At 40.1% G+C, this 19526-nt stretch overlaps 2 protein-coding genes across 2 annotated transcripts in view; one reads left to right on the forward strand and one right to left on the reverse strand.

Annotated features, from left to right (window-relative positions):
• Positions 1 to 10176, reverse strand: part of Hao (Hydroxyacid oxidase) — a 51532-nt gene extending 41356 nt beyond the window's left edge. The window contains exons 1-3 of the mRNA XM_069310841.1: positions 9939 to 10176; positions 4470 to 4627; positions 238 to 389 (exon numbers count right to left, since the gene is read on the reverse strand). Of these exons, the coding sequence (XP_069166942.1) occupies positions 238 to 389; positions 4470 to 4627; positions 9939 to 10004 (376 nt within the window). The 5' untranslated portion in view covers positions 10005 to 10176. The remainder of the gene's footprint in view (positions 1 to 237; positions 390 to 4469; positions 4628 to 9938) is intronic.
• LOC123774806 (cohesin subunit SA-2) overlaps positions 1 to 19526 on the forward strand; it is a 221044-nt gene that overhangs the window by 65342 nt on the left and 136176 nt on the right. The window contains 1 exon segment of the mRNA XM_045769430.2: positions 17675 to 17918. Coding sequence (XP_045625386.2) covers positions 17675 to 17918 — 244 coding nt within the window.

Raw genomic sequence — 19526 nt, forward strand, 5'->3', positions numbered from 1 at the left:
ATAGTTATAACCCAACAAATAACTTAGAAAATTAAAAATTACTACAGTATAAATATTTTTTACATGGATGAGTGGTCCATGAGTGGGCCTTGGGAGCCCAGAATGTTTGCAATCAGGAACGCGCAGAGGCCAGACTGCTAAAGTGTTAATTAAGGAAAATAAAGTAAATGAATTTTGTTTACTTAATGACTGAATTTGAAAGGAAAGGTTGGATTTTGTAGTAAAAAATCACCATACCTCGTGCATTGGCAATTTCCCCATCTGGATGAGCCATTCTTTGCATAGCTGTTGGTGCTATACCATATGGGACACTGACTTTGTGCCCTAATATTGTAGTAGCAAGGTTTCTGCAGGACACATCTCTTAAGAGCCTTGGCCGAATATACCACCTATAAAAAAAACAGCATTAAATGTAATGAAAAACCTCTTTTTGAATGAGCCCTAGTGGCTCCCTGAAGCTATCTTGCTGAGAAGGCAAGATAGGTCATATCAGCAATGTAGTTGTCTGGCCTGCTGGGAACCAGTGCTAGAACCTGCCCCATCCCCCCCTATCCCCCACAGGTCAGAGGCACAGAGTATGTGACACTGCCACCCCACCGGAAAAGCATCCAATAAGTCAGAGATCCAGTACAGACCACTGCTGTACAAAGATACTGAAGTCTCATAACTGCCAAATAAATTCACCAAATACTGTAATGTGAAACAAATGATCGAATCTCTGGAAACAAGCATGAATACCTTGGCACTATTAAAGGTAGTGTTTTAAAGGTAAAGGTAAGTGCAAACTTAGCACTTGTGAAGTCACCAGTGGAGTCCCACAGGGGTCTGTACTCAGTCCTATTCTGTTTCTGATATACATAAACGATCTCCCGGAGGGTATAGACTCAGTGACGATATAGAATTGTCACTGGCAGGGGCGCGGGGTACTGCACAGCTAGTTTTCACCATTAACAGCGGCTGGCTCTGTGGTGCATTACCTGCAGGCGGCCTCGGCTAGCTGTCGGTTTATGTCTGAGTTGTTGTTGCTCCAGGGAGCTCGGGGGGGGGGGGGGGGGTCTAACTGGAAGGGTCGTGCCAGGGCTAGGGGGTCTTTTTGTCAGGGTAGGCCTCTGGTGCCGGATTCGGGGCTGGCGATGCCTTCAGTTCCGGCTGTTGCTGGTCGCTGTGGGGTCCGCCCTGTTCGCCGCTTTGGTTCTTGCAAGGCACGTCAGCCATTTCACAATTCGTCCCATTGACGGGACGATGTGGGGGGGGGGGCTCGCCCAGTTTGCTCATGCCTGGTCCCACGATTCGTGGTCATTTCGTGCAGCCTGTGGTGGCGTTGGGTGGATCCTCCTCCCTCGGGGGTGGGGGGGGGGCTGGAGGGGCAAAACTCTTCTCCTGCGCTCTGTTGGGTCATCTTGGAGTGGGTTCGCTTGGGCGTGGTCGAAACGACGGCATCCCTCAGGTGGGCATCCCGCCTGTTTCCGGTCCCAAAATGGGACTGCGTGGACCTCCGGTTCATTCTGGACTTGTCCCACCTGAACCCATGAGTTTTGTGCCCCTCCTTGAGGATGACTACGCTATCCCAGGTCCGTCTTCTCTTAGAGCAGGGCACTTGGATGGTGTCCCTGGACCTCAAGGACGCGTTTTGTCACGTCCCGGTTCATCCAGGGTTCAGAGACTGGCTCAGTTTTGTTGTGGGGCGTCAAGGTTACCACTTTCATTGTCTTCTCTTCTGGTTGAATCTGGCACCTCGTGTTTTCACACGCCTTACTGATTTTCCACCTTATTGACGTAACAATGCTGAACAGTTACAACATGTATCTTGTGAAAACAGGTAGAAAACCATATTTCCGTTCGTTTAGTTTTCAAGTTGTGAAACAGTTACTAGGTAAATTTGGCAAGGACACCCCTGGCATACAAAGACCCATTCGAGACCCAATATTGAACCATGCTCCTGCACCCAGGCTCGCTTACAGGGAGGCCTTTCTGGTACACCAAATCAAGAAATTACCACCAACTGGAGCTCATGCAGCAGGCCAGCGTCGGTGTGTTGTGTGTTCCAGTACCAAATTGAGGCCACAGAAACGTAAATTGGTGTTGACATGGTGTGAAGTGTGCAGTCCCTCTGTGCCATATCGACTGTTTCGCTCAGTATCACAGTCTCCAGGACTACTAAATGTGTAATTCTTTTGTAAATAAATGTACATATTAAGTTAATTTTAGTGTCTATATTGAAAAAAAAAACAAATTCATTGAATATTTCCTGTAAACTATACCATTTTCGTAGGCATACTTGTGACACTAATATGTGAGCGCTTAGTGAGTTTATACCAGTTTTATTATAATACAACGTCTAGTGGTAATTATTGGAACAATACTAGCAAAAAAATTAGTGTAAAATGTCCCAAGAATACTGTAAATAATTTTGCGAAAATAAATTTGTGGCAACTCGGGCCTCCTGAGCGGCCGTGAGTGACAGCTCACTGACGCATCACCCTTGAGTGCTCACGCTCTGTGACATCATCGGCCAACTTGTCGGCTCAATTACGTCATTGGTAAGTACAATAGAATTTTTTTACTGTTATTCCCGTGCTCGGGGGACACAAATTAACATATTTAGGAGACGAAAAAAAAATTTAGAATTTTTTTTTTCTTGCGCACAGGGGTGTAAATGTCCTCAGGACCCCTGAGCAGTGGAAGAGCTAGAGGGGGCCAGTTTCTGGCTCATGGTCCCCGATAGGAAGAACTCCATGTATTGACTGATGCCAGAAAGTCATACATATCCATTCAGCCTGGATAGCTCCGGGGAGCCTCTGGGACTCTCCCAGAAAATGGTGTTTCATTACATTCAATGCTGGTTTTTTGCATCTGCAAAAAATTATAGACCACTACCTAATAGCTCTAACATCACACATCATAAAAATTTCTGAAAAAGTTCTAAGAAGTAAGATCACAAAACATGTGGAACCAGTGTCTACATCACCCGGCAACATGGGTTCAGAACAGTGCACTCCTGCCTCTCTCATTATCTAGACCATTATGACTTGGCAGTAGATGAAATGGAAGACAAGCAAAAATGCTGATGATACACAGATTTCAAAAAAAGCTTATAGGAAATGTGACCATAGTGTTATTGCATACAAAATGCTCTCATATATCATGGATGGGCAGCTCCATGCACCAGCCTGTTGAACCATGTTATCACAAGTCGAGCCTGTTCCCAAGCTGGGATCGGGGAGTAGTAAAACTCCTGAAACCCCCTCTCTCCAGGTAGGCCTGGTTAAGAAGACCAACCAGAAGACCAGGCTGCAAGGAAGTTACTCCTCGAAATTATCGACAGGTATGTTAACAAAATTGGAATATGCAGCAGTTGGACTGTGCCCATATTTTAAGTAGCACATAAACAAACTGAAAAAGGTGTAAAGACATGCTACTAAATGGCTTCTGGAACTGAAAAACAAGAGTTACAAGGTGAGGCTAGAGGTGTTAAATTTGCCAATGCTGGAAAATAGTAATAGGAATCAACAAAATTGACAAAGAGGACTTCTTGAAAGCTGCAGCTTCAAGACATTAAAGACATTAATTCAAGATAGGTAAGCAAAAATGCTGAGAATATATTAGGAAGTTCTCTTTTGCAGATTGGCAGATGGTTGAAATGAGTTAAATGAGATGATGGTGGATGCCAAACTGTCTGTAGTTTCAAAGCATCATATAACATAGTACTGCGAAGATGGAACACCATAAGTGTACCTCTCTTCCTGTAACTACACCCACTGTACACCCTGGTGGTCTGCCCTCAAAAGTGTAAACTCTCGAAAACATCAAAGAGAGCTCTGGCAGTGCAGCGGCAGCATTAGGGAGCACACAGGAAAAGTTGGCCTTAGCACATGCAGCTCCAAATGCCCTATGAACCAGGTCAACACATCACAAACAAGAGTGAAAACACATTCATGAAGCTGAATAAAATAAGGAACAAAAAGAAGGAATTGATCCCCTCGGGACCAAGTCCAAGGATGGCCAGCACTTGGCTAGAAGCAGCTGGACCCATGTGGCTTGTTAACAATCCAGGAGCAACCCCACTTCTTCCCTTCCTAGTATTGATGAGCTCGTTCTGGTTTTGAGAGATTCGATCAGTTGTTTACATTGTGGGAATTCATTTGGCAGTTTCAAGGCTTGGGTCTCATTGAATGCAGCAATGGTCTGTTTTGGTTCACTGACTTCCTGGATGCTTACCTGGTGGGGTGGTGGAGTGTTACATACTCTCTGCGCCTCTGTAAGGGAACCAGGTTCTGTCTCTGGTCCCCGGTAGGCGACACAGAATTCTGCAACTGGTGTGACCTAGTACAGTAGTTGGGAGCCTTAAGGGGCTTCCTCAGAAGCTATCATCCATCAAGTTTTCATATCTTTCATTGTGATGTCATCTTAATAGGTTTCACCATTTAATTATAAGTTTGCTTTGAATCATGGATGGAAATTAAACACACCGATTAAATGCCTCTTTGTTTTCTCGAAGAGTAATTTCTTCCATGGCTCCAGACCGGTAGTAGTCAAGAGCATTTTGAGGCAAGATTCTGTATGCTTCTGTTTCATAGTCACTAACACACACCAAAGTCTTCATTTTTATTTTGGTGTGCTGCTGTAGCTGCAAGAAAAAAAATAGTATTATTGCCTAGTAACTTCAAGCATGAATTTGTGTATCATTTGCTTTTTCACCTTTGGTATGATCTAAAACTGTTGAAAGCATAATGTAAGCAGTTACAACATTTACACAGATTTGATAGTTGATTGCAATATTTTATGCATGCTTAAGAGCCATGTTTGCAACTTTACATTGAGAAAATATTTGGAGCAGTATGTAGAAATAAACTCGCATCCTGGGTTACCCCAGACACATGAATTATTAGCTAGGCCTTGATGAGCTTAAGGGTAGCACAACCTGAAGTCTACCTGAAGCGAGGGTTGAGCTTTGGCTCTTTGGTCCCACCTCTCAACTGTCAATCAACTGGTGTACAGATTCCTGAGCCTACTGGGCTCTATCATATCTACATTTGAAACTGTGTATGGAGTCAGCCTCCACCACATCACTTCCTAGTGCATTCCATTTATTAACTACTGACACTGAAAAAATTCTTTCTAACGTCTTTGTGGCTCATCTGGGTACTAAGTTTCCACCTGTGTCCCCTTGTTCGTGTCCCATGATGGTGATGAGAGGGGAGAGGCGAGGAGAGGTGTTACTGTATGGAAGGGGAGTCCCCTTACATTATCACATCAGGTAGTGATGTTTTCTCTGGGGTACTCTCTCTCCTACGTTTTGCCTGAATACCACTAGGACCTGGTTGTGGTTCACTTCTTGTTTGTCTCACTACAAATTTATCAAGAGACACTTGTTTTTTCCTTCGTTTTAACATTTGTCTGTAGTGATGCATCACAGTGTCATTGAACAGGTTAAGGCAATGGCCTACTGCAGCTTAATTTGGGTGAGTCATTTCAGCAAAGGTTTGTAATTCTTCCCATGCTGCACACATTTTCTTAATTGTTGAGGAAGGGACATTCTGTACTGGCACATCCTCCCCTGAAGAAATTTCCTCAGCTGCCTCTTCTTGCTGCTCCTTTTGAAGGGCTTGGAGTTCTTCTGTGTTCAGTTCTTCGTTGTGTTCTTCCACCAACTCCAAACCCAATTGCTGACCCAGAGAACAATTTCCTCAACAAGAGGCACTTCAGGTTCAGGCTCAAATCCCTCAAAGTCTCGTTCTGCAACACATTCAGGCCACAGTTTTCTCCAGCCAGAGATCATGGTTCTTACAGTCACTTTTTGCCAGGCTTTGTCAACAACTTTTAAAGCACTATAACTGTTTAAATGTTTTTTCCAGAACTCTTTGAGGGTGAGTTGTGTGGCATCCGTCATTTCGACACATCTCCGGAAAAGTGCCCTTTCATAAAGTTTCTTAAAATTGGCAATGATTTTCTGGTCCGTAGGCTGAAGTAGAGGAGTGGTGTTGGGAGGAAGGAACTTTATTGTAACAAAACTAAATTTCTCCATCAATGAATCCTCCAAGCCTGGAGGATGGGCAGGAGCATTGTCAAGGAGAAGCAGGGCCTTGAGTGGCAAACTGTTCTCCTGGAATTATTTTTTGATGGCAGGGCACATCACCTCATTCACCCACTCTGTAAAAAATTGCCTAGTCACCCATGCCTTTGCATTAGCCTTCCACATCACACACATTTTGTGTTTCTGCACATTATATTTTTTGAAACCCTTGGATTTTCGGAATGATACACAAGCAAAGGTTAAATTTTCAAATCGCCACTCGCATTACCACACAACACGAGAGTAAACCGATCTTTCATAGGCTTGTGTCCGGGTAATGACGTCTCCTCTTTGGTAATGTATGTTTTCTTTGGCAATCTTTTCCAGAATAGCCCTGTCTCATCACAATTAAACACTAACACTTGTTGTGGTAGGTATGCCTCACTCTGCACAAAATCTTTAAATTCGTCAATGAATCTTTCAACTGCTGGTTTGTCTGAGCTGGCAGCCTCCCCATGCCTCACAACACTATGAATGCCTCTTCTTTTTCTAAATTTCTCAAACCATCCCCTGCTCGCCCTAAACTCTTTTGCTTCTGCATCACTTGTTCCAGGGGTTTTCTTTAAAAGGTCTTCATGCAATTTTCTTGCCTTTTCACAAATGATGGCCTGCGAAATGCTATCACCTGCTAACTCCTTGTTGTGTATCCAAATTAATAATAACTGTTCAACATCCTCAAGTGTTTGTGTTCTATGTTTCGTGATTATTGATACGCCTTTTGCCACTTTAGCACTCGTAATGTCCTTTTTCTTAGCCAGTATGGTGGATATTGTTAACTGAGATTTGTTGTACTGCCTAGCTAGTTCAACAACCCGCACACCTTCTTCATATTTATGAATGATCTCTTGTTTCTGCTCTATGGTCATCCTTACATGTGTTTTCATATGTTGAATCTTACCACTGACTTTCCTGGGACTCATGGTGTGATATATAATAATTAATTTTATGTTCAAAAGGCAAATAACCCCCACAAAAGCGGAATTTCTTATAGGCGTGATCGTCACTAAGCGGGCAGCTGTAGTAAACTGAGGCAGGTCGGCCCGCGTGACCAGGAACCACGAGCTCGGTCGACTCGAACGTGTACCAACAAATATCGTTAGTCGACGACACCTTCATATGTCGAGTTGCATTTTTCGATCAAATTTACATCATAACTCGAAATTATCGTAAGTCGGGGCAATCGTAAGTCGGGGTGCCACTGTATATTTGTTCACAGGATCTTCTGTTCTAAAACTACACTTTCTCTTGTTTTATAATTTCTCTCCAGATGGTTTTAATTATTTTTCTAGTGTTTTGACTATCACACTTTTCAATGATATAGCTCTGTTAAAATTGTTGTAAATTGAAACTATATATGCCTTTTTCCATATATCTGCCAGGACTCGTGTACACAGAGATGCCTGATGAACTCAGACTGTGAATGTGATGGGCTGTTATTAAGAAATTTATCTGAATTTATGACAGCCACCATTTTTTTGTGGCCAGCTTAAGAGACCAGCTTAATCTTGTTATTCCAGTGATCAACTCATCCTCCTGTTTAAATAGTACCTATTGTGACAATTGTCAATAGTCACAAATTCATATGCACTTAACTTTTAGGTAGTAGTATACTGACAAATAAGGAATTCTTTTAAAATAAATGAAGCTAAAAACAAACTTCAATATTCCTAGGCCTAGTATAGTGCACACATGTACTATATTTGGCCTCAGATATCGTGTATTAGGCCTAGGAAGTTTAGGTTAGTTTAGTTGGTCAAAGCAACACAAAAAATAGTTTTCCATTTTATCCTACTTAATATTTCAGATTTATGTGAAGTACTACATTACACACAGAAATCACAATAGCGTGATGCATCAAATGCATGTTTATAATACTACCAAAACAGGAGGATGGGCTGCAGTGTTACATATTTGTTCAAGAATTAAAGATTCTTCCAGCACAATCTTCTCAAATTTGGAAAGATACTACTATACACCTTCTGCATCATCTGAGTGTCTATTTCTGTATACAGTACTGTACAGTACTAGCAAATGTTTCATACTATGGTAATGCTCAAAGTCGCATAGCCATCTATCAGTATACTCTACTACTACCATACCACCACTGCAACTCTACAAAAGGGGTGAGAAAATCTGGAGAGCAAAACTAGTGTACAACATGGACCAACACGGAGCTAACAAGATGAAGAATAGATAACCCACCAGTAACATAAGACCTAGTGTTTACCAAAAATGAGACAGATATTGAGGTGATTGGATGTGAGGTGCCCTAGGAGGCAGCAACCATTGTGTTTGATTACACTGTGCATCTGAAGATGGAGGTCAGACTAAGGAAAAAAGAGGAGGGTGAGAGAGAGATTTACAAAAAGACAAGATCCTATACTAAGAAAATACAATGGGAAAATGAATGAATTAGGAAGTGTGCAGGAAGTGCCACAGAACAGTTACTTCACTCAAAGAAAGTTGATGAGGAAAGCTAAGCAGACAGCTAGTTTAAGGCAATGGCAATGCAGGGAAGAGAAAGGCAGAAGAATAGCATGAAATTCTATTGAGAACTCAATGTGGAGGAAAATAGAAACAAAAGAATTACAGAAATGTGCTCACAAGTAAGAGAGCAGCAAAGGTTCAAATGATTCTAAAAAAAAAAAAAACTGAATTGCATGGCTATCGAGTTTGGAGGAAAAAAAAAAACACTTGACAAAGCTAGACACAACCAATATCACCATGACTGCTGAAGGAGGCTGCAGTATTACTATGTCATCCAGTTTCTATGTTTTTAAATTAAATGCTGAAGACTTAACAAACATGGACATCTTCAAGAAAAACTGAATAGTTTTTTTTTTCAAGAAGTGCTGGACCAACCAGGCTGTGGTAGATATGTGGACCTACAGGCTGTTCCAAGCAATAACCTGTTGGACCAAGCTCTCACAAGTCAAATCTGCCTTTGGGCTGGGCTTCGGGTGCAGAAGAACTCCCAGAACGCCATCCAGGTAAAATCCGTGTACAAGATGGTAGAACTCTTGGGAATCTACAGAAATGTAAATGCAGTCCCAATATTTAAGAAAGGGAACCACCCATTATCACCACCCACCTCTCATTTTCACCCCCAGGTAAACGTTGGTTTAGAGTGGGAAGGTCCTATATTTAGCAGTTACTCAACCACTGTGACAAAATCATTGAAGCATTAGAAGAAAAGAAAAATGCAAATGTTGTAAACATGGGCTTTGCAAATGCATTTCATAAGTGTGATCATGGATTTTCAAATTTCTGCCAGACAGACAGCAAAGAGTAACTGTCACTTTAATTATAATTAGTTCAAATGCAGAGAAAAGCTCTATCCCAGGGTACAGTCCTTACACAACTGCTTTATCTCATTCTCCTATCAGATATGGATACTATCCTAACACATTGTTAATTGCTGTATGTTTAGTATCAATCCTGGTACTGTATTTGAAAAACTTCAACACCCACATGTGAAACATATGAACCAAGTATTGAACCAAGCATATTCTGGTGGAATGTTAGAACTTTATCTTATGTACAATCTTGTTAATACATAATATAACAGTAAAAGTATAAAATCAACAATATATGATAATACTGTATAGTAATACAAATTGTAAATTTACAAATTTATAACAAAATTTATAAAAAAAAATTGGTGTTGTGTAACCTATGTCCCAGCTCATGGCAAAACCCCCAAACTACTCTCAACAACAGATTATTGGATGTGATTTTATTACCTGTTAAACATCTAGTGTTTTAGTCAAGTGTGTGTGTTCTGTATCTATTTATATCATACATTATGAGAGAAAAGCAAGCATTGCCTGTGCACTAGTGGAGCATATAGGTCAAAATACAGTACCTGGTTGCTATGTACCCAACAGCTTGTTGTTGTGTGACACAGCTCAGTACACTGGCTCATAGTCATTCATGAGAGCAGCTTTCTAAATTGTAACAATTTTGTCTGATGAAACTAAAAAGTTTATTTGTAATTGCTATTGCTGCAATTAAATAAAGCTTGTGATAATAAATCCAGTACAGTACATTTGTTATTTGACAGTTGGTATTTTAGAGACTTGCTGTAGAAAAAATGCCTAGTTGGTAACTCAAGATGACCTTGAGGCAAGGTTCCAAGTCTTCCAACCCATGTTTAGTTATCTTATAACTCAGCCATACTGTACTTGAAAATGGTTCTTATTAATTATAATTGCATTTGTCATTGTGATGTTTGTCAAATATTTAGTTATTACATTAAAATTATTTACTTAATTTGTATGTGCTAATCTATAAAATAAGAAATACAATATTTTAAATGTATTTTGGATTAATTTATTTGAGACCTAACTGTTTAACAAATTGGTTGACAAAATTATAGATTGGTCTTCTAAAATAATCTTTCCTGCCTCTACTCTTTAGAATGCCTTCTTGTTGAATTGGCTCTGATACACAACATGCCCAGCATGATCCTTAGTCTTGGCTTTGTTGCTGTTGACTCTTCTCTTTCACAATAAATACTTAAATGATCCAACCTTCTTAACAAACATGATCTGACTTAAGCTTTGCCCCTGATGCTTATTCTTAGCCCCTTTTCATATTCTTACCTTTCCTCTCGTTCTTACCTTGTTCTTAACTTCCTCGTTTTCTTATATATATATATATATATATATATATATATATATATATATATATATATATATATATATATATATATATATATATATATATATATATATATATATATATATATATATATATATATATATATATATATATATATATATATATATATATATATATATATATATATATATATATATATATATATATATATATATATATATATATATATATATATATATATATATATATATATATATATATATATATATATATATATATATATATATATATATATATATATATATATATATATATATATATATATATATATATATATACATACACATACACATACATACATACATACACATACATACATACATACATACACAGGCATACCTCAGAATACGATTTTAATCCGTTCCTGGAGACGCCTCGCCTTCCGAAAACTCGCATTCCGAAGTTAATTTCCCCATAAGAAATAAAGGGAAATGAATTAATCCGTTCCTGACTACCCCAAAAACCCCACATCAAACTAAATTTTTATACCTAATTCATCTAAATAAACCTACAAAAGTATGTTCCAGTTATTACTTACCTTACTGTCGAGTGCTGTAGGCGTATGGAAGATGGTGAGGAGGGGGGAGTAGGAGAGGAGTTAGTGTTTGGAAGGGGAGTCCCCTTCCATAATCACATCAGGCAGTGAGGACCTTTCTGGTGTGCTCTCCCTGGGACGTTTAACCTGAGTGCCACTAGGTCCTGGTTGAGGTTCACTGCTCGATTTCTTCACCAAATATTTGTCCATGAAAGCTTGCTTTTCCCTTCTTCGCAAGCTCTCTCTGTAGTAAGGCATCACAGTGTCATTGAAAAGATTAAGACAACGGCCTACTACAGTTTTGTCTGGGTGAGTGTGTTCAATAGTTGTTTGAATCTCTTCCCACATCTGACACACCTTCTTCATTACTGCAGAAGGGACATTCGCTGGTGCTGTTGCCACCACCTCCTCCTCCACTGCAGAATCATTCGCTGCTGTGTTGGCTTCCTGTTCCTGTTGAAGGGCTAGGAGTTCTTCGGTGGTCAGTTCTTCGTTGTGTTCTTCCACCAACTCCTCCACATCATCACCATCCAATTCCAAGCCCATTTTCTGGCCTAGACTAACAATTTCCTCAACAATAGGCGCATCATTTATAGGCTCAAACCCCTCAAAGTCTAGTTCTCTCACACCTTCAGGCCACAATTTTCTCCAGCCAGAGATCAGGGTTCTTTGAGTCACTTCTTGCCAGGCTTTGTCAACGAGTTTTAAAGCACTAAAAATGTTAAAATGCTCTCTCCAGAACTCTTTGAGGGTGAGGTTTGTGGCTTCAGTCACTTCAAAACATTTCCGGAAAAGTGCCCTTTCATACAGTTTCTTAAAATTCGCTATGATTTTCTGGTCCATAGGCTGAATTAGAGGAGTGGTGTTAGGAGGAAGGAATTTAACTGTGAGGAATTTATTGCATTGAGGCATCAAATCATCTTCCAAGCCTGGAGGATGAGCATGAGCATTGTCAAGGAGAAGCACGGCTCTGAGTGGCAATTGTTTCTCCTGCAGATATTTTTCTATGGCAGGGCACAGCACTTCATTCACCCACTCCGAAAAAATAAGCCTAGTCACCCATGCTTTTTTATTAGACTTCCACATCACAGACAAACGGGTTTTCTGCACATTATACTGTTTGAAAACCCTTGGATTTTCAGAATGATACACTAGCAAGGGTTTAATTTTTAAATCGCCACTCGCATTTGAACACAGCACAAGCGTAAACCTATCTTTCATAGGCTTGTGTCCAGGCAAGGATTTTTCCTCCTTGGTAATGTATGTCCTCTTAGGCATTCTTTTCCAAAACAGTCCTGTTTCGTCACAATTAAACACTTGTTGCGGTAGGTATCCCTCAGCCTCTGCAAACTCTTTAAATTCGTCAATAAATCGTCCAGCGGCTGGTTTGTCTGAGCTGGCTGCCTCCCCATGCCTTGTAACACTATGGATACCACTTCTCTTTCTAAATTTTTCAAACCAGCCCCTGCTTGCCTTAAACTCTTTCTTTTCTGCATCACTCGTTGCAGGGGTCTTCTTTAGAAGGTCTTCGTGCAACACCCTGGCTTTCTCAGAAATAATGGCCTCCGAAACACTATCACCCCTCAACTCCTTGTCGTGTATCCAAATTAATAACAACTTTTCCACTTCTTCAAGTATTTGTGGTCTTTGTGTCGTTAATGTTCTTACTCCTTTTGCCACATTAGCACTCATAATCTTATCTTTCTTCTTAAGTATAGTGCATATTGTTGATGTCGCTTTGTTGTACTGCCTACAAAGATCAACAACACGTGTACCGTTCTCATGCTTTCGAATGATCTCTTGTTTCTGCTCTATTGTCATCCTCACATGAGCTTTCTGGCCTTTATCCTTACCACTGGCTTTCTTGGGACTCATGGTGAGATATATAATAACAAATTGAATAGACAAATCACCAAAAATCCAACAAAACACTGAAAATTCACGACAAGAATTGATGTGGGGGTAGTCACTGCGCGCGAGACAATGGTGAACTGAGGGGCAGCGGGGCAGAGGGGCGACGATCGCCGAACGACCACGCGCTAGGTCGGCTGTACGCGTATCAACAAACTCGCGTTCAAACTCGACTCCCGAAGTAACCATCGCCTTCCGAGACAAATTTTTGGAGTAAATACACCTCGCCTTCCGAAAATCTCGCATACAGGGACAATCGCATTCCGAGGTACCACTGTATATATAAATTGTTGTACCTAGTAGTCAGAACGTCTTACTTGGCCTACTATGCAAAGCTCAATTTGTCTAATAAGCCAAGTTTTCCTGAATTTATATATATTTTTTTTCTTATGAATTGATAAATCTGCCCATTTCATTATGTATAAGATAATTTGTTTAAATTTGAGTTAAAACTAACAAAGATATATGACCTAACCTATCTTAATCTAACCGAAATCAACACACTAAGTCAATAAATTATGGTCTTAATATAATAATAATTCAATTAAACTAATTGGAAACAATTTATTGAAAATAAAAAAATCACTTGATCAATTAGGCAAATCAGGCCCTGCATAGTAGGCCGAGAAGTGCGTTCTGGCTTAATAAGTACGACATATATATACACATACATACATACAGGGGTACCTTGGTTTAAGAGTTTAATCCATTCCTGGAGACAGCTCGTAATCCAAAAACTCGTAAACCGAAGCTAATTTCCCCATAAGAAATACAGTAATGGGAAATGAATTAATCTGTTCCTGACTACCCAAAAACCTCATTTCAAATTAAATTTTATGCCTAATTCATCCAAATCTACATTACAAAAGTATGTTCAAGTTATTACTTACCCTTGCTGATGACTCCTGTTGGCGTATGGAAGATGGTGAGGAGGGAGGAGGAGGAGAAGTGTTACTGTTTGGAAGGGGAGTCCCCTTCCATTATAACATCAGGCAGTAAAGATTTTTCTGGAGTACACTCTGGCACGTTTTGCCTGCCTACCACTAGGTCCCGGTTGTGACTCGCTGCTCGATTTTCTCACAACGAAACGATCCATTGAAGATTGTTTTTCCCTTCTTTGCAACACTTCTCTGTAGTAAGACATCACATTGTAATTTAAATGGTTAATGCAACAGCCTGCTACAGCTCTATCTTGGTGAGTCTTTTTCAACAGAACTTTGCAGTTCTTCCCATACTTCACACATTTTCTTAATGAGGAAGGGATATCCTATACTGCCTCTACTCACAACTATTTTCTTAGGTTGAACCCTTACCACTGGCTTTCTTGGGACCCATAGCGAGATATATAATAACAACTTTTATGCTCAAATGTCCAAAAATCTGACAAAAAACTGTAAATCCTTGTGAAGAATTCAAGTGGGATAGTCACTGGGCGCAAAGCTCTGGTAAACTGAGGGGTGATTGCCGTGCCACAACGCGCTAGGTCAGTTTGTAGGGGTATCAACACAGTCATATTCCGAGGCAACGCTCGTATTCTGATGTAAATTTTCCGAGCAAATCCTGCTCATAACCCGAAAAACTCGTAAACAGGAACACTCGTAATCCGAGGTACCACTGTATGTATGTAAGTGTGTGTGTGTAATTACCTTAGTGTAGTTACAGGATAAGAGCTGCGCTCGTGGTGTCCCGTCTTCCCAGCACTCTTTGTCATATAATGCTTTGAAACTACTGACGGTCTTGGCCTCCACCACCTTCTCACCTAACTTGTTCCAATATTGGAAAAAAGTAATAAAAACTAAATGGGTAGAACACCTGAAGAGGAATGATATAATATTAGACAGACAATATGGTTTTCGATCTGGAAGATCCTGTGTATCCAATTTACTCAGTTTCTATGATCGAGCCACAGAGATATTACAGGAAAGAGATGGTTGGGTTGACTGCATCTATCTGGACCTAAAAAAGGCTTTTGACAGAGTTCCACATAAGAGGTTGTTCTGGAAACTGGAAAATATTGGAGGGGTGACAGGTAAGCTTCTAACGTGGATGAAAAATTTTCTGACTGATAGAAAAATGAGGGCAGTAATCAGAGGCAATGTATTGGAATGGAGAAATGTCACAAGTGGAGTACCACAGGGTTCAGTTCTTGCACCAGTGATGTTTATTGTCTACATAAATGATCTACCAGTTGGTATACAGAATTATATGAACATGTTTGCTGATGATGCTAAGATAATAGGAAGGGTAAGAAATTTAGATGATTGTCATGCCCTTCAAGAAGACCTGGACAAAATAAGTATATGGAGCACCACTTGGCAAATGGAATTTAATGTTAATAAATGTCATGTTATGGAATGTGGATTTGGAGAACATAGACCCCCACACAACCTATATATTATGTGAGAAATCTTTAAAGAATTCTGATAAAGAAAGCGATCTAGGGGTGGTTCTAGATAGAAAACTATCACCTGAGGACCACATAAAGAATATTGTGCAAGGAGCCTATGCTATGCTTTCTAACTTCAGAATTGCATTTAAATACATGGATGGCAAATATACTAAAGAAATTGTTCATGACTTTTGTTAGGCCAAAGCTAGAATATGCAGCTGCTGTGTGGTGCCCATATCTTAAGAAGCACATCAACAAACTGGAAAAGGTGCAAAGACATGCTACTAAGTGGCTCCCAGAACTGAAGGGCAAGAGCTATGAGGAGAGGTTAGAAGCATTAAATATGCCAAAACTAGAAGACGGAAGAAAAAGAGGTGATATGATCACTACGTACAAAATAGTAAAAGGAATTGATAAAATCGACAGGGAAGATTTCCTGAGACCTGGAACTTCAAGAACAAGAGGTCATAGATTTAAACTAGCTAAACACAGATGCCGAAGAAATATAAGAAAATTCACCTTTGCAAATAGAGTGGTAGACGGTTGGAACAAGTTAAGTGAGAAGGTGGTGGAGGCCAAGACCGTCAGTAGTTTCAAAGCGTTATATGACAAAGCGTGCTGGGAAGACGGGACACCACAAGTGTAGCTCTCATCCTGTAACTACACTTAGGTAATTACTTAGGTAATTACACACACGTAGCTCGAGCTATACGAGCGTAGCTCTCATCCTGTAACTACACTTAGGTAATGATTAGACTCATTATAACCAGCCACCACTGCAGACTCCTCAATATCAACAACAGCACACACCTCAGGTGAAGTATAATATTTATTAATATTTGCTCCTGGTGTGTGTGTGTATTCACCTAGTTGTGTGTGTTTCTCCACACCACACACACACACCCGAGGAAGCAGCCCACGACAGCTGACTAACTCCAAGGTACCTATTTACTGCTAGGTGACAGGGGCATTCAGGGTGAAAGAAATTTTGCCCATTTATTTCTGCCTGGTGTGGGAATCAAACCCGCGCCACAGAATTACGGGTCCTGCGCGCTATCCACCAGGCTACCAGGCCCCCCCTTTATATATATACAGTATATGTATATAATATTCTGTTCTTACCTTATTCTTTTATTCATTCAATTCTTGCCTTATTCTTACATTCATCCAATTCTTGCCTAATTCTTATATTCATCCTATTCTTACCTTTTTCTTACCTGCTCCTCATGTCACTCTTAGCTTATTGAGTACAGTATTGTATTGGGGAGTATTGGTGTATTATTGAATATTGATGCCCATGCGGTCCTAGCATGTTGAAGTAATTTGATGAAATATCTGTGCCCAATAATGCCATGAGTGCTAATGGGTATTGGGTGCATGTAGGTCTTGGTGAGAATTCCCAACACTTTTAGACAGTCGATGGCTGAGCGGTTACAGCACTGGACAGCCCAGGGTATGGGCCCTGATTCTTACCTAGTATGACTGGGTACGAATCCTTCAAGGGTCAAGAATTTTCTAATGCATGTTGGCTTGGGGACCATTCATAATTACTGACCCCACCCAGGATGCAACCCCACAAGATGCTGACTAACTTCTGAGTACCTACTTACCGCTAGGTGAACAGAGGCATTTGGTGAAAGGAAATGTGCCCAACCATTTTTGTCCTGACCAGGATTCGAACCATGAATTTTTTTATTGTGCATTGAGAATGAACTGTACAGTATAATATATAAATACTTGTATATATAAATAACTGTACTGTATATATAAATAAATGCTGCCCAACTGGAATTTTTAGCCTTCCCCAAGCTGCCACTTGAGCATGAAAGAATTAGGTGAGCCATGGCCCAGTCATATATATTGTCAAGCACAATAAACGTGAATAACAACATTTCATTCACTTGGGCCATAGAAGCCTCGAACAATTGACCCCTGGTCCCAGGTAGGCTTATAATGACATGCACGGACTTGGCACTGATTGAATTTGGGGGAGTTATCTAGGTAGCCAGCACCAGGGAGCCTCCAATAACCAACCAGAAAGAGGCATTTCATGACATTAATTGCTGTTTTTTTTTTCTTTCAGTCCTGACTATCAGATGGGCTACAATCAGCCTTCATATGATCAACAGCCTCATCAGCAGCAGCCTAATCAAACACCACAGCAACAGCATCAAGTTTATGCTCACCAAGATTATGAACAGCCACAGCCACAGCAGCAAGTCTACCAACCACCACAGCAACAGCCAGAACAACAAACTTCCTATCAGACTCATTATAACCAGCCACCACCGCAGACTCCTCAATATCAACAACAGCACACACCTCAGGTGAAGTATAATATTTATTAATAAAAATAATTTTAAGTAGCATAATTGTAGAGGATGTATTAGGCTTTTTCCCCTATAGCTGATTTGTTTGTGAATGGTTGTATTTCTGTGTTGCTGTTCAGTATGAAAGACATGGTGTGTGTATTGGTGTATTGATGTATCTTTACCTGTCTGTCTATTTCTAATACCTGTACTGTGCTTTTCTCCTTCTGACAAATGACTCGGTGCCATGAAAATCGGAAATGGGGTAATTAGAGACGAAAAATGGTTTTGATTCACTTTTCTCTCCATTGTAACATTGTTGATAAAGTATATTTATAAAGAGTATAAATACAATACCTGATTTGCTCCTGATGACTTCTGTTGAGATGTTTTTATGTAACCGTCAGTTCGGATTTTGATACGTAATTTTAATAACAGCAGATTAATTTTAAGTGTTTGATAATCATATTTTCAGTAAACAAAAAAGGGGCTGAGACATTCCAGGCACAAAATAATAAAATATTAAATGTGTGTGTAATTACCTAAGTGTAGTTACAGGATGAGAGCTACGCTCGTGGTGTGCCATCTACCCATCACTCATTGTTATATAACGCTTTGAAACTACTGACAGTTTTTACCTCCACCACCTTCTCGCCTAACTTGTTCCAACTGTCTACCACTCTATTTACGAAAGTAAATTTTCTTATATTTCTTCAGCATCTTTTTTTATTTAGCTTAAATCTATGACCTCTTGTTCTTGAAGTTTCAGGTCTCAGGAAATCTTTCTTACCAATTTTATCAATTCCTGTTATTATTTTGTACGTACTGTAGTGATCATATCATCTCTTTTTCTTGTTTTCTAGTTTTCTCATATTTAATGCCTCTAACCTGTGAGCTGGGTGGACAGATCTTCGGATTCGTAGTCCTGATGTTCCAGGTTCGATCCCCGGTGGAGGCGGAAACAAATGGGCAAAATGTTTCTTTCACCCTGATGCTCCTGTTACCTAGCAGTAAATAGGTAACTGGGAGTTAGACAGCTACTACGGGCTGCTTCCTTGGGGGGGAGAGGGGGAGTGTAACAAAGAGGAAGCCTGGTCAAGGACCGGGCCGCGGGGACGCTAAGCCCCGAAATCATCTCAAGATAATCTCTCCTCGTAGCTCTTGCCCTTCAGTTCTGGGAGCCACTTAGTAGCATGTCTTTGCACCTTTTCCAGATTGTTGATGTACTTCTTAAGATATGGGCACCACACAACCGCTGCATATTCTAGCTTTGGCCTAATAAAAGTCATGAACAATTTCTTTAGTATTTCGCCATTCCATGTATTTAAAAGCAATTCTGAAGTTCGAAAGTGTAGTATAGACTCCTTGCACAACGTTCTTTATGTGGTCCTCAGGTGATAGTTTTCTATCTAGAATCACCCCTAGATATCTTTCTTTATCAGAATTCTTCAAAGATTTCTCACATAATTTATAGGTTGTGTGGGGTCTATGTTCTCCTATTCCACATTCCATAACATGGTATTTATTCACATTAAATTCCATTGGCCAAGTGGTGCTCCATATACTTATTTTGTGCAGGTCTTCTTGAAGGGCATGACAATCATCTAAGTTTCTTATCCTTCCTAT

Source organism: Procambarus clarkii, chromosome 68 (genome assembly GCF_040958095.1).
Source record: "Procambarus clarkii isolate CNS0578487 chromosome 68, FALCON_Pclarkii_2.0, whole genome shotgun sequence".
Classification (NCBI taxonomy): domain Eukaryota; kingdom Metazoa; phylum Arthropoda; class Malacostraca; order Decapoda; family Cambaridae; genus Procambarus; species Procambarus clarkii.